The sequence below is a fragment of the Alligator mississippiensis genome, chromosome 12 (assembly GCF_030867095.1).
Source record: "Alligator mississippiensis isolate rAllMis1 chromosome 12, rAllMis1, whole genome shotgun sequence".
In the NCBI taxonomy this organism is placed as follows: Eukaryota; Metazoa; Chordata; order Crocodylia; family Alligatoridae; genus Alligator; species Alligator mississippiensis.
In genome coordinates this window covers 52,960,283-52,980,094 of record NC_081835.1, presented here as the reverse complement: position 1 = coordinate 52,980,094, position 19,812 = coordinate 52,960,283, and the positions used below count along the sequence as shown (strand labels likewise).

General features: G+C 49.9%; 1 protein-coding gene across 6 annotated transcripts in view; it reads left to right on the top strand.

Annotated features, from left to right (window-relative positions):
• The window catches only part of AKNA (AT-hook transcription factor), a 58,330-nt gene that overhangs the window by 33,346 nt on the left and 5,172 nt on the right, over window positions 1-19,812 (top strand). For 4 of the 6 annotated variants that reach the window (XM_059715553.1, XM_019475842.2, XM_059715554.1 and 1 more), the window contains 17 exons: window positions 2,574-2,730; window positions 3,717-3,877; window positions 4,106-4,165; window positions 5,179-5,306; window positions 6,653-6,869; window positions 7,339-7,490; window positions 7,782-7,967; window positions 8,775-9,051; window positions 9,766-9,872; window positions 10,351-10,604; window positions 11,379-11,529; window positions 15,383-15,553; window positions 15,639-15,751; window positions 16,257-16,364; window positions 16,650-16,748; window positions 17,947-18,072; window positions 18,744-18,915. In XM_059715553.1, the coding sequence (XP_059571536.1) occupies window positions 2,574-2,730; window positions 3,717-3,877; window positions 4,106-4,165; window positions 5,179-5,306; window positions 6,653-6,869; window positions 7,339-7,490; window positions 7,782-7,967; window positions 8,775-9,051; window positions 9,766-9,872; window positions 10,351-10,604; window positions 11,379-11,529; window positions 15,383-15,553; window positions 15,639-15,751; window positions 16,257-16,364; window positions 16,650-16,748; window positions 17,947-18,072; window positions 18,744-18,915 (2,639 nt within the window). Of the gene's footprint in view, window positions 1-2,573; window positions 2,731-3,716; window positions 3,878-4,105; window positions 4,166-5,178; window positions 5,307-6,652; window positions 6,870-7,338; window positions 7,491-7,781; window positions 7,968-8,774; window positions 9,052-9,765; window positions 9,873-10,350; window positions 10,605-11,378; window positions 11,530-15,382; window positions 15,554-15,638; window positions 15,752-16,256; window positions 16,365-16,649; window positions 16,749-17,946; window positions 18,073-18,743; window positions 18,916-19,812 lie in introns of those variants that run through there. The other 2 variants (XM_014608217.3, XM_059715555.1) reach the window with 2 other exon arrangements.

The following is a 19,812-nucleotide window of genomic DNA, read 5'->3' as shown; positions in this document are numbered from 1 at the left end:
CCCTAGGTTGGAGAAGTGAGATTTAGGGTCAGACTGACACATATTGCCCTCTGTTTTCTGGGATTACAGATGAAAGTAATGAGGATGCAGTGATTAGAGCCCGCAGTTTTGGACATAAAGATACCTTGGCGTGTCTAATTCACCAGCAATGGGTATACTATAAATGCCTAGACTGATCTAAGTCCCTGATTGTGGTGCAGAAGCAAAGGCCTGGTGACAGCTGAAAGCCTGGCCCAAAACAACTGAAAGCAGGGTGTGGAGCACACTTCTGATCTCTTCTGGACGAGGGTAATTGAGAGCACTATGCCTTTAAATAAGAAAGACTCAAACCCTTGAACCTAAGACTTATCACAGTCTGTGACTGTTTTATAGCCATAAAGGGAGTGGATCTTTTTGGCGCCATATACTGCTTTCTGAATCACTGCAGGTGATGGGTGTGTGTTGTATACACACGGGCACACTTCCTCCTCCGCTTCTAGAGGGAATATGTTCTCTAAAGATAAAGGGAACTGCCTATTGCTATGGACTGTAGTGGGAATGCTGCAGTACTTTCAAGTGGGTCACCACGTGTGTCCATCGAGTCCTTTTCAGCAAATGCAATCTGTGCTTCTGTGCTCTGTTTCAAGTTCTTATCTTTGAGGATCCAAGGGTAGCCTGGGCAGCAAATATACTGCCTGGAGGACGCCTCATGCATTGGAGCACTCCAGACCGGCCTGCGAGATGCAGTAAATGTGCTGTGGCCCTAAAGTGTTTGCATTCAAGGATTGCCGTAATGTTATACATTCCCAGGGCTCTCACTGCTGCTTTGTCTTGGCATTTGTGGTAGCCAAGGTGTCCCCTATCTGAGGTGATATGCAGACACACTCATAGCATCTCTGCAATATCTTGTTTTGCATTGTCAGGGTACTGATAAGCCCTGGTTCCTGGCCTTTATACATCTATAAGACAAAAAAATAGCCCCTGCCCCAAAGAACTTACACACACCCCCTTGTGCGGTAGGGAAATGCTCTTATTTTCATTTTGCTGAACTGAGGCTCAGAGAGACTAAATAACCTGTCGAGCTATTCAGGGCATCTGTGGCTGAGGAAGGACTTAAAACTGTGTTTCCCAGGTGCCAGGCTGATGCCTGAATCATTGCATCATTCTTCCACCCAGGTGACTCTGTAATCACCTGTCCTAGGTCTAATTGCCTGGCAGGCTGCAGATCATAGCTGGCCACTTGTTTTGGGGAGGTGGGTCCTTGCACTCCCCAAATCATGTTAAAAACAACCTAAGCTTGTAGTCTGTTGGCGGTTAGAATGAAAGCCAGCTGTTCAGTAGTTGAAGCAGGTGCCCAAGGGGTTTTCAGCACTGATTTTTCTCTAGTATCACAGCAGTACTGGGATAGCCACTGGCTAATGGAGGAAAGTGAACAGTAAGGCAAGAACAAGCCCAGAGCAATGCCAATGGGCACAAACCCTGCCCAGTCCCACATGGGTACATGGCAGTTTGGGCTGGGGTGTGGGAAGCACTTGGTACCAAAAGTAAAATGAAAGGAAGAGCTTTGGGAAAAAATTCCTTTTGTGTCTCAGGCCAGCTGTGGCAGGGGAGGCAGCTCTGAGCCTTGCTTCACAGTGAGAGTGAGCAGATGGTGGGGATTACTGAAATCCAGCTTTGTCTTTGGCCTGAGGAGGAGGGGTGAGAGCAGGGGATGGGTGGAGGGAGGGAAGGACAGCGTGTCTCAATGCTGGGGGTTTCCCATCAGTGCTTATTATGTTCTACTGTGAGAATAAGTGCAGCATAAAGAGAGTTGCTGCCAGACAGAGGTGCCTCCTTCCTATGCTAAAAGGAGAGTCAAGAAAAGTGTCTGGCTAGGAAAGAGGCTAAGGAGAGGTTTTGTTTTCAGTGTTGTATCTGCCCCCAGTCCCTAGTAGTGAAATAGGTTTGTGCATCCTTGTGTTTATGTACATGGATTTGTATGCATGCATGTATGTGCTTGAGGACATGTTTGCATGCAGATTTGTGTGTGCAGTCCCTGGAATGTGTGTTGTATGGCCTGATATTCCTTCTGCATCTGTTCTCCCCTCACCACCCTGCATGGATGGTCTGGGCACGTGGTGCATTTGCTGTGCTCTAGGGTGGAGACAGGTCTGCTTGGGCAATGCCAGGGGCTGGCAGGCCTGCTCAAGCTGGTGTTTACTCATCTCAGCCTATAAAGGCGGGGTGGCCTCCAGCTGTCACTCTGCATCATTACTCTTCGGCAATGTGATGGTTGGCAGCTACAATCGCCTAGGGCAGCAAAATGGCTAGTACAGAGCTGGCACTTAATGTAACAGAGCCCCATGGCCAGGACTGCCAGACATCCCATGAGCTGATAGTGCTCTGTGCATGTCCCCAGCCCTGACCTGCCTGAGGAGAGGGACCTCAGAGCAGGCATGAGGCACAGAGCATTACTTTACAGTCAGCACAAAAGACATCCCGCTGCTGCTTCCCATGCATCCTCCTGTTGAATCGGTTACTGCCTGAAGGCCTGGCATCCAGGTGCTAGCATCTGAAGTGATCTGAAGGCTCATTCGCTTTTCTCCCACCCTCAGGTGAGCCTGTACTCTGACCCTCCAAACCCCAGCCACAGCGTCCACATGGGGATGGTGTCTCATGGCTCCAAGATCATGGCCTTCAGCATCCCACAAATTAGGACAGCTGAGTTCAGTGCCACCTCGGCTCCAGCCCAGCCAGCGATCCTGGGTGAAGGTGAGTTTGAAGCACTGGAGACACTGAGTGCAGCTGCTTTTGTCTCTTCATTCTCCTATCCCCTGTCTTCCTGTCTGGCAATAAGTCCAACTCTTAAAGCAGCTGGAGAACAGGAAGCTTTATAATTTGGGGGACAGCTGTGGGGATGCTTTCAGAACAGAGGCCACTGTGGAATCTGTTTGCCCTCTACCTGCCACCACCAAAATGTGGTTGAACTGAACTGCACTGTCAGCCCCTGTCCTCTGTTACCAGCACATGCTCATATACTAACTCCACAACGTGAGATGGCTGGTGATTATGCCCTGGTAAATACTGTGTGCAGTATTCATTTACACTACCATTCTCTCACTCTCACACTTTGCCATTCTGCTCCCCCCGACCACCTCCCAATAGACACCTTTGTGTTTGCCCACACATTGCTGGGATCTCTTGTGTGCAGCTGTAACTGCATCCTACTGAAAGCATGTAGCATCCACCTAGCCTACTTGTATCCTTGGAGAAGAAGGCCATGATCCCAGTCTTGTCCTGGTCCAAACTCAGCACTGGCACAAGTCCCCAACAATTTCAGTGGTGTTTGCACCATTTGTGCAAGCTCTAAATATCTTCTACCATTGTTTTAGTGGTAAGGGGAGAGGCAAAGAGAGGATGTGATGACTGACAACCAGGCCTTTCTTTAAGGGGACCAAGACCAGAGATGCTGACTTGCAAGCAGTTAGTACTGCTGATTAGGACATGCTCCTGAGATTGAAATACTAAATGCTTCTCCCATGGGGTGCTAAATGCTTCTGACTTGTACTGAACTTCTGGGATTGATCTTAAAGGCTAGTGTTTGGTGCCTCTCCTTATGCTAGAGTCAGGTCCATGTTGGAGACCATGGCTTTGTCCCTGCTTTAGCCTTCACTGAAGATGGGTCCATGAGGTCCAGTTTCACCTGGAGAAAGGAGGTGACATCCTCAGGATCTCCTTATGTTGCTGCTCTGTTCCAGGGTACTCATTAGCGCCAAGAGACCAAGATGCATCCTCCTTGGATCATTCCATACTTGCTGGTTTGCCAGGGACTGATGGCTGCACTGCTGCAGAGAAGCCGTTCCTAGGAGATCCCCTGACACGGACCCTGGCTGGTCAGACAAGGAAATTCCAAACACAAGTAGGTCAGCTCAGGGCAAGGAAACCTCCTCAGAGGGAGTGAGTCCATTCTTGTTGAGCGGTGGCTATGTGGAGGTTGCCAGCTCTGGGGAAGAGTCCTCAAGGGAAAGGGGACAAGAAAGGAACTGTGGGGAAGGGGAGGGAAAGGTAGAGGCTAAGCTACATTGCACTGCCATCAGCACTGACCCTGACCCAGAATAGCTGATAATGCCCTGTTCCTCTTGATCAGGTGGAATCCTTTGAAGAGTTGATCCAGATGAGACGACTGACCCCACAGGACCAGCTGAAGGTACCTCTAGCTTTGCTTTTTGTTTCTCCCATTTTCCCTTCTCTTTAGATCCATGGAGCCATCCACAGAGCAACTGGCCTGTCTAGTCCTGGGCCCTGAGCTTGAGGCCCATCCATCACTGAGAGCCGCAGAAGAGCAGGGTCCCACATAGAGATTCTTCCCATATCCCAGGTGAAACATGCAGCCACCCGGCCATGAGGCTGCTGCTCAGTGTCACAACAGTGCACTGTTGCTTCACAGTGTCACAATGGGATGACACAATGATGGAATGATGCAAACGTGATGCTGCTTGGGCACATGCAAGAAGCCAAGGCCATAAGCTCTCACGGCACGCTCACAGCTCACATAGGAGTTCTTCATCTAAAATAGGGAGATAAATTAGGCAGCAAAGAAGTGAGGAGCAAGCTAGGCTCATGAGACATGTAGGCAGCCCTGTATTTAACTAGTTCTCCAGATCCAGCTGGTTCCAGCACTGAGTGTGTCTGTGTGCGTACAGTTCACTGGGCCTAAAATTTCACTGTATTTGTAGTGGGGTAAGTCTCCTGGTCCTGTGCACAGACCCACACTTTGGTGTGGGTGGGCCTAATTCTCACTGGTTTATTAGGGCCAGGATTAATACTTCCTGCCTTTAGGTCCAGCAGAAGCTCTGTATCAAGCTACTAGCACCAACTTAATACACTGGTTTCACATGTGTGTGTTTGGTTTCCCTCTTATAATTGGCCCCAAAGAAGATGGAGTCTGCTATTTGATCTGTGAGCAGATACCCTGTGGTCTGAGTAGCAAATGTTTGTGTTATTAGATCTAAAAGTCTCAGGTTCAATCCCACTAAAGACTTCTGTTGTCTTTATAAGTGTATGGTCATGGGTTTGTTACCCTAGGATGTGGAGTCCCCATGCCGCATGGCACCGAGGGCCTAGTGAGATTAATCTTTCATAAGGAGGTCTGCTGATGTTATGAAATCTGTACTGTGGGAGCTGTGGGATTGAAAACTCAGACTCATTGCCTTATTATAGGGATTTACAAAGCTAAAGGACACGCAGGAAGCTCTGGAGCGTGCGTATCTGCAGGCACGTGAAGAGTACCGCCAGAGGCAGCAGTGCCGAGGCACAGCAGAGCCCCTGGAGGAGTTTGATCCAGACAGGTAAGTGTTTGACACTCCTGTCCCAACTCTGGTTCACGCAGAAGGACCGCAGGCCTCACTGGCTAGGGGGCCGGTCTGTCATGGGAGACCAGGACTCCATTCCCTGCTCTGCCACAGACTTTCTACATGCCCATGGGCAAGTGTCAGCTTCTTGTGCTTCACTTCCCCATTTGTAAAAGGCAGGTCAGCACTGCACTGTCACACAGGGGTGTTTGAGGCTACACACACTAAAGAGCGCTAGGTGCTCAGGTGCTCTGAAACATTGGTCTGAAAGGGATGGAGCTGCGCCTGGGAGTTAGTGTCTGGCCATATCGCAGCAGCCAGGCCTCAAAGGGTGTGAATGAATACTTAACTCAGATGCAGATGAGCTGAAGCTCTGCAGGCCACCAGGCTGATTAACACAACCTCCTTCACAGCGCTGGAGTGTCCTGTTGTGATTGTGCCATTTCATTCTAATCTGCTTGTGTTTCCTGACAATATTTATGGCCACTAATGAAGGGATGAGGCCCCTGACTCTCAAGCAGTGAGTTACCATCTGGTCGGCTCTCTCCATTTACTGGCCCCATCAGCTGGTTCGATCTGGCTCATCATTTGCATGATAAAAATACACTGTGACACTGCAGACAATGGTCTGGAGACACATGTGTACCTTTTATTATAGGGGAGTTGGAATAAGTTGTAGGAGTGGACAAGTCTTTGATTTCAGTTACATCAGTGGAAGTCCAGAGTATAACCCCACCCTGGCCAATGGGCCTAATCTGCCTGCTCCTTTACATGAATGTGGGCGTCCTTGGGTAGATCAAATGGACTAAAGATGTATAGGGGATGGGATCCAGCCTTGCACAAGCACTGACTGTCTGGATTTAGGAAGTGACTACTTCTGTGCACAGGTTTTTCAACGGCTGCCCTGAAGCTCTGGGTTGGTGACTCAATATATGGATTATTGGTCTAGCAAGATGTAGCTCCTGGTTTAACTCTGTTCAGAATCTGACCCAGAGACTTCCACTTTAAGGCCGTTCTTATGCTTGATTCATATTGCCCTTGCATCTAAAGGCCGCTTTGCACTAGGTACTATTCATGAGTATGGCAAGAGAGCCCCTGCCCCAAAGAGCTAGCTGTCTATTTAGACCAGGCAAACAAAGGCAGGATGATAATCCCCATTACACAGTGAGAAGTGAAGCACTGCGTGACACGGTGTGTCTGGCAGAACTCGGAGTTAAACATCGAGCTCCTGAGTGTGTAGTCTGTGCCATACCCAGGGAACCACCCTTCTTTGCTGAACGGTTGGAGCCTCCCAATGGCTTTGAGGTCCCTCTCACCTTTGCTGATGGCATGCTGTGTTACAGAGCGGTGGAAGGGGAGATATTCCGCCTGGGCATGTGCTTGGAGGAGCTGAAGGATGGGATTGACCGAGCGGTGGAGAGCCAGACCTCTCCACAGAATTGCTTCGAGCCACCCTCATCTTCACGCTGCTTGCCTACGCTGGGCCCAGAAGCGCAGGTCTCCTCCCCGACTCCATCAACGCATGCCCCAGTCCCAGCTCTCCGCACCCCCTACCCTGAGGTAAGCTTCACTCTGTTTGCACTCTCTTTTCTAAGGTTTCCCAAGCAGGGTGGTAGCTGGTGGTTTCTAGTCAGGGGACAGTAAAGAAAACTGTTTGGGAGGTGCTTTGAAATCATTCACCTTCCAGAACCTCCTCCTCAGAGGGCCCATGACCCCGCAGCTGAAGTAGCCTTGGTTTTCCCCATAGCCCAGTTCTTTACAGGGACTCCTGCTGGGAGAGGCTGAAATCAGAGGAGCAGTGAGCTCCCTGACACACAGCCAATCCCTTCAAGTGACTTCTGCTGGGAGAGGTGGGTCCTTTGGTAATGGGAGCTTTCTTGCCAACCAGTGCATTGGTTACAGTGACTCTTCCAGGGTGACTTGATTTAGGAAGAATCTAGGTCCCTGTACAGGCACTGGCTGCAGCATCCCTGCAGGTGAGGTGTTTTTTGGTTTGGGCAGGCTGACCTTGCCTCTTTCTATTCTCTAGAGCTCTGCTACAAGGGACAACCATTTCCAACAAGTGGACGCAGAGGTGAGCTCAGCCAGCGGAGACACTGAAGGAGAAAAAGAGGAGCTTCCCAAGCCACTTCAACACAAACAGCTTCAAGTGGAGGAGGGCTTTGATAGTCTGCTGGACCAGTAAGTGCTGCCCTGCGAAACAATGTTAAAGTTGGCATGGCACTTGCCCATGCTACACCCTGCTCTGACAGAGCAATCAATGTCCCTTCTTCTCATGTTGCCAGTGCATCCTGTGAAACACACCCAAATCCTAGCAGGAGCTGGAGCATCGCCCTGAGGGGTAGCGAGCAATTTAGTGCTCGGCCCTCTATGTTTATGGTGGGCACAGGTGCCACAACACAGGGCTGCTGCCAGTAGGGTGGTGACCTCAGGCTAGACTGAGTGCATGTTTTGCTTCTCTCATGCAATCAGGTACAACAATTTCAAGTCTTTGCCTGAATCTCTGAGCGTGGAACAGCTGGGCTTGGAAGAGAACAGATCCTCACAGGAAGTGGATGGCCATGCAGCGGGGGATGCTGGGGTGGATGAGAGTGCTCACAGGACATTGTCACTGGAGAAAGAAACTAGCCGCGGGACCAACCGTGGGACACCCCAGCCGTAAGTAATACAGGAGCATGAAGTATATGCCCTGCAAATAATATTCATTATGGGATGGTGGGGGGAGATTTTAATAAGGCACCAAGGATAGCATTACTTTATGCCCTAAATATAGGGGTCCACTGGGTGGGGAAGGCGATTCATTGCAAATGTTTTTCATTATTAAAAATATATTTGTTAAGAAAATATAAAAGACTTTCTTGTGGTGGACTCAATCACTGAGCTTTCTGGTTTTGTTAAATTACTTGGCTATGATGTACTTTCTGGTGTTTGCCTTGTTGTCTGTAGGGTTCAGAGTTAATTGTCCACGGATGAATGAGGGGGCTTATACCCGTGTCAGTCCTGTCCTTTTTTAGATAGGCAGCCCTGCACTGATCGATAATTTTCTCTGCTGCCAGACAGACTACACAGCTAGGCCAACATTTTCAAAGGTGACAACTGATTGTGAATGCCCTGAAAATCCAGTATACAAATGGTAATGTCATGGTGTGGCACTTCAGAGGCATTCAGACCCTGCAGTACCACACTGCTTCAGCTGAAGCAATGGATGCTCCAGTAGGAGCAGAATCGGTCCCCTTGTGCTTTGAAGGTCCAACGTTTCTAGAATGCCGGGAACATCTGACCTCGGATGCTCAGGTGTTCTCTGACCTGCTGTGAGCAGGAAAAGGTGAGGCTGCGGGGAGTCAGCCATGTTTCCTGGCCCAATGGTGCATCTGCAGGGAGTGGAAGGCTGCATGTCAGCTGAGTGATGATGTGGGACACTTGTGAATAAAGGCTCTGATTGCTTTTGCTTTCTCACCCTAACAGACAGCCCCAGGAGAGGAAGCTGCACCACCTCCCCCCAGAGGAACACCAGCAGCTGGTTGGGAGGAGTAGCTGTCCACCCTCTGTCCGGGGTGAAGAGTCACTCCCTCGGACAATGCCCATCAAGGCCAGGCCCCTGGCTGTAATCCCCAAGGCAGCTTTCCGGGGGCAGCAGGAACCACTCTCCCGCCAAAGCAGCATGGCCAGTGTGGCAGGCAGCACTGCTTCTGACCATCTTCCGCGGAAGCCTTTCCATCAGACAAAAGCTTCACAGTCCGAGGTGAGTTCCCAAGAGGCATGTGAAACAGCAGCAGGGCTCCCAGCTCTTCAGGATACATCTACAGGGCTGCCACAAGTGCAGCCAGGTCTGGTATGTGATGCTGGAAGCTGTTTAACAGTACACTGTCCTATCAGGCAACAGGTTCCTCAAAGAGAACAGAATGACAGTGTCGGTGTTTGAAGAGCAGGAGTGTTGGTGGGGACAGGGTGGAGTTATCCAACCAGGGATGCTCTCTGCTGAAGCTGGAAGTATTTCTGACTCCTTCAAGAAGGACTTGTCTGAAGTTGCACAGGAAACTTGTAGCAGAGGAGAGGCTTGAACCTGAGTCCCTGAAGACCTCAGGTCAGATCCTGTTCTACTTGTTAGGTGTCAAAGTGGACCTAGGTACCTAAGTATGATCCTATGCCAACCTGCTCGGCTTCCTAGAGAAACATTGTTGAGCCAGCCTTTGTAACATGCCACCATCTTAACCTTAAGATGAAGTCATGAGGAGCAGCAGGGAGGGGGAGGAGGAGGCCCTGTCTACCTTTGGTGCTAACAGGTTTTTAGAGACACCTCTGAGACAGAAGGCCACCTAGACACCTAATACTTAGAACAGGATCTCGCTTATTGTCTTCTGCCGTAGCAGCTGGACTGCCATCCCTGTCTTCATGATTATCATCCATTGCATTGATTTGGATTGGATCTAGTTATACTGTGCCTCTTCTCTTGCAGGATCAACGCATTGTATCACCAGAAACGGACAGTGGATTTGTGGGCTCAGAGGCGAGCAGGGTGTCCCCACTGACACGCACCCCAGAACATCACCCCTCTCACACTGGGTACGGATTCTTGTCTCTCTTTCTTCCCTGTCAGCTCCTTTAACCTGCTCTCATCTCATCTGCCTTTACCTTCTGGCTTTGGATGCCAAGCTGAAGGCCCCAGGGCTGAAGGAATGTATGATGAGATAGCACACATGGAGGGAAAGGAGCTTGAGAATATGGGGCTGAAGGAGGATTGATGTTCAGTGAGTGCGGATGAGGGAAAAACTGCAAAAGCAGGTGATCAAAATGGGGATGGGGATCCTGAGTACATAGGACATATGGGAAACAAGGAATGAGCACTGAATTAGGGATGAGAAGACCAAGATTGTAATATTAGAGACCAAGGAAGAGAGGAGGTTGATCGGTGAATGGGGAAAGTTATGGAGTAGCAGCTGTGGTAGGGACGAGGGGGCAGGAAAGATGTGCGGCTGGATGGGTAACCCGGCATCTTGGTGAGGCTCCTTCAGTGACACCAGTCTGTTTGCCTTGTTCCCAGGATGCCTGGCATGCTGCAGAAGTCTGCCTCTGCATCCCCCCCTGCTGTCCTCCGTGCCTCTCTGAAGAAAGACACCAGCCCGTTATCCTCAGAAAAGGGGCTGCGGGGCATGTACACACCCCCCAGGCAGGTCCCACCAAGGAGCAGTGCCCGGAGACACAGCCTGCCCCACAGCAGCCCCTCCCAGACCAGCTCCCCTCCTCAGTGGACAAACAGTAGTATCACCAGCGAGATGGCACCAGATGCAGACAGTAGTGAGTAGAAGACACCTCGGGTTTGGACCACCCGCAACATGAGGCACATCCGTGGCCTCTGGGAACAGAGTTCACTTCCTTTACTTCCTTTCTCTCCGCAGCAAGAAGGGAAGGGGCAACTTGTGGGTGCTGACACTGGGGCTGATCTTAATTATACCAGCACTAATAACAGCAACAATAATTGTTAATAATAATACTTTTAAAGAAATGCTTGATTTTTCTCCATAGAATTTTTTTATTCTCTCTTTTTTTCTATAAAAACAGTTTTACAACTGCTTTGAGTTAAAAATACATTTCTAAAGAGGTGAACATTTCAGCATTTTTACCATTTCAATGAAAACCTGAAAAGGGTGGGCCAAACTTTGGCTTTGCTACTCGAGTTTTCAGTTCTGAGGAAAAAAAGTTAGTGGGTTGAGAAGATTTTGGCCATCTCTTGTCAGTATTTGTCTGGTGGTTTTCAAGCTGTTTAGCGGCCTCTGCAAAGTAAGCTTGGGGCTGGGGAGGGAGGATTCACAGGCCGATGTCTGCAATGGCACCGCTTGGACTTTTGTGCTAAGCAGGGCCCAGGCCCTAGTAGCACGTGGAGTTTGAAGTCATCTGCTGTCCCAGAGGGGTCCCTCCAGGGTGGAGCTGAGCCATCCCAGCAGGGCAACGTGAGGGAAGTTGCCTGGGCCATAGGTGAAAATGGCTCTATCGCCAGGGAAATGCACCTTCAAAGAGGCACCCCAAAATCAGCATCATTTAAAGTAGTCCGCTGTCTTCTTCCTTCACCAGCTCACACAGACTCTGAAGCTGAGGGACAAAGCGGGGACAGCACCTACGATCACCATCCCAGCAAAGCAAGGTGTCCACCCAGCTCCACCACCCTGTCTCCTTCTCCAGTCCGGGCTCACCATGACCTCCTGGCCTCTCGCAGGGAACGAGAGTAAGTGACCCCTCCTGGCGTGGGCTAAGCATTGCGAGAGGGTCCACGTCCACTTCCATCCAGTGAACATGTTGTCTCAGTACAGGCAGTCCTCGGACTTCCGACACATTTGGTTCCTGAAATCTGCGTAACTCGGAACCAATTTTCTCATAAGAAACAATGTTATAAATGGGGGATTGGTTCCTGAACCAAGGCCCAATACCCTATTTTCATTAAAAATACCCCAGAATTTTGTGCTCGATCAATTATAGATGAGTAATATAGCTACATTAATGTATTTTTATTGTAAATAGCAATCATTGATTTGGAAGGGCTTCTTTGAGGTGACTTTGCTGGACTTTTTGAAAGGCTCTTGGTTGGACTTTTTGAAGGGTTTCTGGCTGGAGTCTTCCCAGGAGTCTTGGCTGCAAGTTTTTCTGGAGTCTTGTCTGCTTTCTGAAAGAACGTGTCCAAGGAAGTTTGGACAGATGTTCTCCAGGGAGATGGGCGATGCAGCGAATTTGTTTGCTGGTGTGGCGTCGCGTCGGATCAAGCATTATAAAGTCGAAACTGATGTCATAAAGTTGAAACAGTGTCAATTTATAAACGTAACTTGAAACGTTGTAAGTCGAGGACTGCCTGTACTGAGAACCGGCACTGTTTCCCCTCTCTACAGCCATCATGATATGGAGAGACAGTCATACCCTGGACTCCACATCAGCTGTGTCATCACCAAGCCAGTCCCAGAGGCAGTCTCCAGGGCAATGGTTTCTTTGAAGGAAAGCGCTGTCCTAGGTTTTTCCCCTGAGTGTCATTAGTTCACAGTGAGCCAGGCAGCCCCGCTGGGTGTAGGAGAAGGGGGGCTGTTTACCTGAGCAGAGGAGGCCTGAGGTGGAGCCGTCCGGCCTGTTTTACGCCCTCTCCTTGCACAATGACAGCAAACATTTCTGGGAGCGTTGCTAAGACGCTGCCTCTTGGACACGGCTGTGGCAGTGCCGGGGCTGGGGAGAAGACGTGCTGTTCTCTTTGCTCTTTGGCAAGACGCAAGCACTCGACCTCTTCCAGTGACCCTAGTCGGGCAGAGATCCCATTTCTCCAGTTGTCACCCAGCTCTTTGAGACTTGAGGACTGGTTAATGCTGGCCTGTCTTTGGATGGAGAATGCTTTCAGCCCATGTTGCTAGAGAAAGGCTGGTTCCTTGCTTCTCTGAGTCAGGAAGTGCCGAAAGGCCTGGCCACATCCCATACAGTAGATCTCTCCCAGGAGGTAAATCCAGAAATGACTCCCTGTGCCTCACAGGGGGGACAGGTCTCAAATCCACCGGAGGACTGAGGCAGCCTCACGAATAATAGGATGTCAGTGGAGCCAGGCAGAGGGAAGAAGGAAGCAGAGAGAATTGATATCACAGTGCTGTTTCCAGCTTTCTCCCTCACGTGCGTATTAGTCAGCCCCAATGTAGAGGGTTGCAGGCTCCATCCTGCAAATGGACAGCCCCACAGGTGAGGGACAGACCTGCTCGTTTTACTGGTGACTTCAGATGGATATGAGGACAGTCCTGACTGAAGGGGGTGGATAAGTACTGGCCTTTTGGCAGAAGGCTTTTCAGTGACTCAGCTGTGCCTTTGAACTTGGCCAGGGCCAGATCAGGACCTGCTGGGCAAATCAGGGACAGAGTTGGCATTGCAGCTCTTATGAGTGGGAGTAACCTTAAGGAGCAGGATCTGGGAGCATCACATACAGTTCTCGGTTGTAAGGCACTGCTAAATCAATGCCAGTCAAGCAGGCTCTGAATGTTCGCTGCAATGAGGATGTGATGGACTCATGGGAAAAGCGGGTCGGGAAGCAGTGCTCTTGGCAGCAGAGTTGTTGGCTGTGGCAGCTGCCAGGAGGACTAAAAGCCTTGATTTTTATGCACTTGTCTTATGTGGCCAGTAGCATAGATCCAAGGAGCTTTACTCTGAGCAAACTGATCTGGCCACTCTATCCCTCACTAACCCCTCATCTTACCGAGCGGCTGCCTCACACCAGCCACACACGCAAATGGTTAACTCTCCTGCAGCTTACACGGGCACGGAGGGAAAGAGCTAGTTCTGCAAGAGCCACGCAGCCTGTGTCTGATCGTACAGCTCAGTTGGAAGCAGACTCAGCAGCGCAAGCTTGGAGAGAGGGAGGGCTCAGGCCCTCTGAGGTTGCCTAAGCCTTGTAGAGTGTTTCTGTGGGCTCTGCAGAACAGTTTGCATTTTTTTTTGTCATTTTAAACCTACAAGGCTGAATCCTCAACTGATGTAAATCAGCCTGGCTGCACTGATGCAATCCAGCATCTCCAGCTAAATATCTGACCCCTACTGTGTTGTTTCCTCAGGTCATATATTTTCCTTGCTAAAAGGCAACAGCATGAGCTGTGTATTGGCAAGTACACAATCACCCCCCAAAAATGAGCTGGCACAAGCAGGTGTCTGTGTCCCATAATGAATGGAAGAGTGCATGTCTTGCTGTCTTTGCCTGGGGGGAATTCATGCTGCTCAGCTGTGCCTCATAGATCCTGTAATGGCGACTGATTCTCCTTTAGCTCAGGTGGCAGGCCCTTGTAGTTTTGGCAGCAGGGAAAATCTGCATGGGGTTGTTATGTGCAGCTGATGATCTCTAAGAATGTCCCTAAGTAGCCACTGATTTCAGTAAACCTTTCACTCAAGATATTTGAGTGGGCTTGAATGACAGCCAGTGTAGTTGGCCCGGCCTGAGTTTTTGCTGTTTGCATCCCATTCTCCTGTGCTGCAGACTTCTGGGATGCAACCAGGACTGGAAAAGGAAGAGGAAAGGGTAGCTCTCCGTAGTGCCATGTGGAGCAGAGTCTTGCTTCTAAAAGAGGTCATGCCCAGCTTTGCAGAACCAAGAGGCCAGAGCGTTTGGTGAAGGGTTGGAGAATCCCCTGGCCTTTTCAGTGTTCGTTCAGCCAGAACCTTTGGCTGTTTTGAGGTTCCCCCATCACCACTCACAGGGAACAGCCCAAGCCAGGAACAATTAAAAGGGGTCAGTGATTTTGTGCGCTCTGTTTGAGATACCTTAAAGGGGCCAGACTTCCCTGAGGGGGAGAGCTGAATGCCTGAAGACATTTCAAGACTCAATGTTCAGCTGCAATTCCTTAAGGACCGAGGGGCCCCTTCTCACTCCTTTGACAGTGAAGAGAGAGCTACTAAAAAAGGGAAGCACTTAATCCTCTGAAGACCTGAGAATATAGTCACATGCTAGTCCAAGATTACATTTGTCTGCCAGCCTGGAAAATGCCAGCATTGTCAGGGTTAATGCAAGCATGTTTTCCCTCCCAGATGGTAGGCTATCCAGCAGAATAATGCAGCAGTTTAAACATTCTTGGTTGTCTTGCACATTTAATAAGAGGAATAAGGCTTGGATTTATAGACTCACATATCAGGTTCCTTGTAGGCACAGGAAGAGCACTAAATAAACTCCAGAGCTTCAGAGAAAGCTGGTCAGTCCTCATGGTTGAAGTCTTTGCAACCATTCAGAAAGGCTGAGTGTAAAACCTACATCTCAGGGAGCCTCCTACCATCATCCAGAGGCCACTCTGAAGGGAAATGGACTCTGCACCACTGTCTCCCTTGTGCAGTGCATCCTCAAAGTAGCTTCAGTCGGTGGCTTCTTGTGATTCTTGAGTGGCTAAGTCACGTTGAGCAGTGCTGTTGTCTCTGAAGCTCAGCTGACCTCTGGGTGACAGGCAGCCTGGCACAGCAGAGCTGGGACTGTCTCTGTGACTTCAGATAGGGGAAAACATGGGAACTTCCCCCTTTTCTTCTCAATCCAACATTATTCTTGAGCTCTAGGGAAACTGGTTCCTGATTCTCCTTTCCCACTTCAGCCAGGCCATCCGGGCTCTGCAGGAAGAGGTTTTGCGGCTTCGGCAGAGGCTGGAGGAGAGTTTGCATCGACCCCAAGGCTACCCAACAGGAAAGGCATCTCCACGCACTGCAAAGACCAAAAGGAAGCCTTTGGAGAATGGTTCCTCAGCCAGGAGCCCAGCAACTGTCAGGTAAGTGACTGTGTGTGCAGTTAAACGCACCCAAATCAGATGGGCCGTGTACTGGAAGATCATTCTGTGCCTGTCCCTTTCCCAGAAAACCTGCAGAGAGGAGCCCAGGTGAATGTGGGGAGCCAGCCCCAGTGATCCAGCCAGCGAGGCGGGCAAGGTCAGCATCACTCCCGCGGGATGGGCCTGAGCTGGATCTCAGTAAGTAGATCTTTTGGGGCCTGCCCCCTTTGCGGCCACCCTGGCTTCCCTCAGTGCTTCTGAGAAGCACTGGGGCAGCAGGACTTTTATTTTCTTTCCACTCCTCTTCAATTTACCCTCCCTAAAAGGGAGAACTGGATGTTTGCATGAGCACTTGCTATGCATGTGGGTGGTGAGCACTCGTGTGGGCAGCCCATCTACCAGGGTACTCTCTGCCAATTGTGCAGATGGGCTCACATCCAGATCCAGCCCTCCTGACCCATGAGAAAGCTGGTCTCATTGACCCAACCTGGTCCTGGATCTGACTCTGATGCCTGTGCCTTTTTCTCTTGATCCTACATGCATCACTGGAATTTGTGGCAGTCAGCCCTATCCTGTCCCCTAATACCATGTGTACTGATGCTTGCTGAGAAAATCAGAGTATGCATCCCACAGTACCTACAGGACACACAGAGTAGTGCCCTGGCTGTCTAATCCAGTGCTCTCTCTTCTCCACATGCTGCAGCTTCAGAATCAGACTACTCCCCACCAAGACTTCTGGATGGGAGGCCCAGAGCAGTGTTTTCCTCCAAGAAGATCCCAAATGCAGCAACATTCAAAGGCCATTACACAGGTAAGCACACAGCAAGTCCAATGAGGTCTTGGTGTGGCCTCTCTGGTAACTAACCAGATCCGGTTGCTGTCCTAAGTGGGTTTCCCTTCCTATGCCCAGCTGGGACACTTGACACTGTACTTCCCCAACGAAAGACTTACCCATTCCTCTCCCTGCTGATCTGAACCCTGTAGCTCAGTCTTGAACTACAGCATGAAGCCTGACCTTTCCCTTTCTTTTCATTACCCCACCCCAAGCCACACGTTCTGTGAGGAGCACTGAGAAAGCTTTTGTTGGGTTTTGCAGGGACAAAGTACCACTTATCGACTCCCGCATCCCTAGAACCGAAGGAAGACACTGGCTCGCCTTCTTGCATCCATTGCCACAGCCCCAGGACACAATCTGGTAAATACACCGTGTGCTCGTCCTCAGTCTCTGCCCCAGAAATGGCCTGTTCCAGATCTTTGCTTAGCGCTTGGGGCTTGTGAAATAAAAGGCTAGCAACATGCAAAATCTGCTTTTCTATGAGATCTCCAAGGGCTTTACAAATACCAGCTAATGAAGTTGTTAGTAATTACCTAAGACATGAAATAATTGAATAACTAAGCCTGCAAACACTGATTAGAGACAGAGAGAGAGAGAGAGCACTCCTCACTGAAATGCATACCCTTTCTGAATAGAGTGACTGGAAAGGTCAGCACTCATGCAACTCACCTGGGGGTTGGAGGTGCCTCCAGCATACTCCATCTCTGGCCAGAGTAGAAACAGGCTCTATCTGTGCAGTATCAAGGTTAGTCAGTAGCTACTCGACTGGGAACTCATCCAGGGTTTATAGAAGTAGGTTAGAGCCTGAGTACTATTGGGACTTCATTCCTATTGCAAAAACACATGTGGTACCTTCTGTTCTGACACTGGGAATTCATATTGCCTGCATTTCTTGTGTTCTCTCCTGTGCTGCATGTGACTCTTTGGCAGTCGTTCATTATTATAGTTTATTACATAATATAGGCTAGAGAACACGGGATGTTGTGAAAGCAACTGCAACTTTGGGGGTTGGAATTGACTTTTGGGTGCAATCTTGAAGCCGTCCTGTGGTGCTAAAGCCAGTGTTTGCACTTGTTATCATGAGCAAGCCCTGTGTTACAGCCTGCTGCATGCCTCTCCTTTCTTTGTGCTAGCAAGAGACATTACACAAAATACGTCCAGCTTGCTGGGCAAGTAGGAACCTGTATCAAGCTGTTCAACTTGGCCAAAGATTAACTCGCACCTGTTTTTTCCAATCAAAATCATATACCACCTTATATGGCTTGAATACTTACCTTCCCAGAGTGTTTCTAAGGCGCACGGGGTGGGGGGGAGGGAGTAGGGGAGGTTTATCTGTATTGTGTCCAGTAACTCCCAGCTGAACTCTAAATATGCATCTTGTAATTTGCATATCACTGGCCACAGTGCCTTGCAATCAGCTTTTGCTCTCTGTGAGCCACCCAGTCTAGTTTAAGAACAAAGTTGCTACTTTGCTGATGAGTCCAGCGTATTCCTGCTGCCCCACGCACTGCAGATCTTGGCGGGGTTGTTTTACCAGAGCCTTGTTCTCTGTGTGCAGGCAGTGCATCAGCAGGGGACATCTTGAGATCCTCTCAGCATAGCACTCCAAAGAAGATAAACTGTCCAGCCTGCAGTGGGACCAGAAGCACTCCAACTTCTAAAACTACGGGCAAAGCAGCGAATGGTGAGTAACTAGTGTGATCCATTTGAGGTCCCTGTTTATTAAAGAGTAGCCATGCCTGCGAGTCCCCTGGTAAGTAGTTCCCATAGGAGAGAGACAAACTGGCCGAAGCCACACTGAGAAACGGTTCATACCTATGCTGTTCCCAGCAGTCATCACTGTAGGGAATGTTACTGGAGTACTGCCTGCAGGGGACTTCACGGCCCCTTGAGTCCAAGCTCCTGCCAGCAGGAGTCATGGACAGGAAAGATGTAGGACTGCTGACTCTGAGAACTTCCCAGCTACTCCTATCTCACCTCTCTCAGCAGGAGTGGCTATAAGTAGTAGTGGGGGAGCCCCAGCTATGATCCTTCCTCTGTGTGGCAGAACTTAGTGGCCTTCCCCTAAACGCTGGATCATGGTCTGAGTTAACTTATACCTACTACAGTTTCAGGCCTCAATACAGGGTCTCCAGCCCAGTGCACACAGGCCTGATTCAACACAGAGAGATTATATCAACATGTTCATGTAAGCAGGTGACATCCTCTTCCTCTATCCTTGGGCTACAATCAGCTCTGCTGTGAGAGCCCCTGACAGCAGTGGAGTAGCACCAGAGACAGTTAGTCCCTTTGGCTTCGTCCCCATATGGCAGAAATTACGGGGTGGCTCTTACCTGGTCTCATTCTTCTCCACAGTAGCAGATCATGGCACAGAGAGTGCTTCTTCCCAGCGCTCTGGCCCCAGTCGCAAAGCCGAGAAGTGGCAGCAGCAGCCGCCTGGACTTTGGTACCTGCCGACCCCACCTTCTGCCACAGCCGTCAACTACATTCCAGCAGTTCCTCTGGTGCACTATGCACCACCCCTTGTGTAAGAGCTGCCCCTTCTCTTTTCCTAGCATCACTCTGGGGAGGGGATATGAAGCTTTTCCTTCTGTAACTATGGGCGGCAACCTAGAAGCCACAACCAGGAGGGTTGGCCCAGTGGTTAGGGTACCAGCTTGAGCATGGGAGAATGGTTTGAGTTCCCTGTTTGGTGTTCTGACCTTGGGTGAGTCACTGTCTCCTTGTGCTTCACTTCCCCTCTGTAAGACCAGTGCTCCTGCTTCTTAAGGGATGTTGTAATGCATTAAAAAATTGTGGCACATGTTTGCTATAGTAATAGTGGCTGTATATGTCCCTCAGATAGAATCAGAACCCAAACTCCCTAGTAAAGAACCCATGTCTACGTAAAGTCCTCGGCAGGACTTTACGTAGACATGTCCTTGTGCCTCCAGTCCATGACAGTGGGGGTCCCTCCTGCATAAGCACTGTGCAAAGTCAACTCACAGAACACCTTGCACCGTGGCCAGAATATGGGCTGCCTTCTGCCAGGAGACCACGTGACAGCTGACAGCTGCAGTGTGTAGGTCGTGGATCTGTGCGTGGGCATAACCATTGTCCCCGCTGGATAGACGCTAATGTGTGTGCAGGAGTATGCAGATATCTCCTGCAAAGCAACAAAAGGCACATTCTAATTATTTGTGCTCCTATAGCATCTAGAAGACCCCATGGAGGTCAGGCTTTCAGTGTGTCAGGCACTGTACAAATGCACAGATAAAACAGTCCCAGCTTCAAGAAGCAAAGGTCTACATAGACAGGACCCAGAAGGGGGAAGAGAAAGGGAGAAAAGATATAAACAGAAAGTGAGAAATGCAGCAACTTCCCCAAGGTCACACAAGGAGCCTGTGTCAAAGTCAGGTGTTGAATCTGAATCCTAGAACACTGC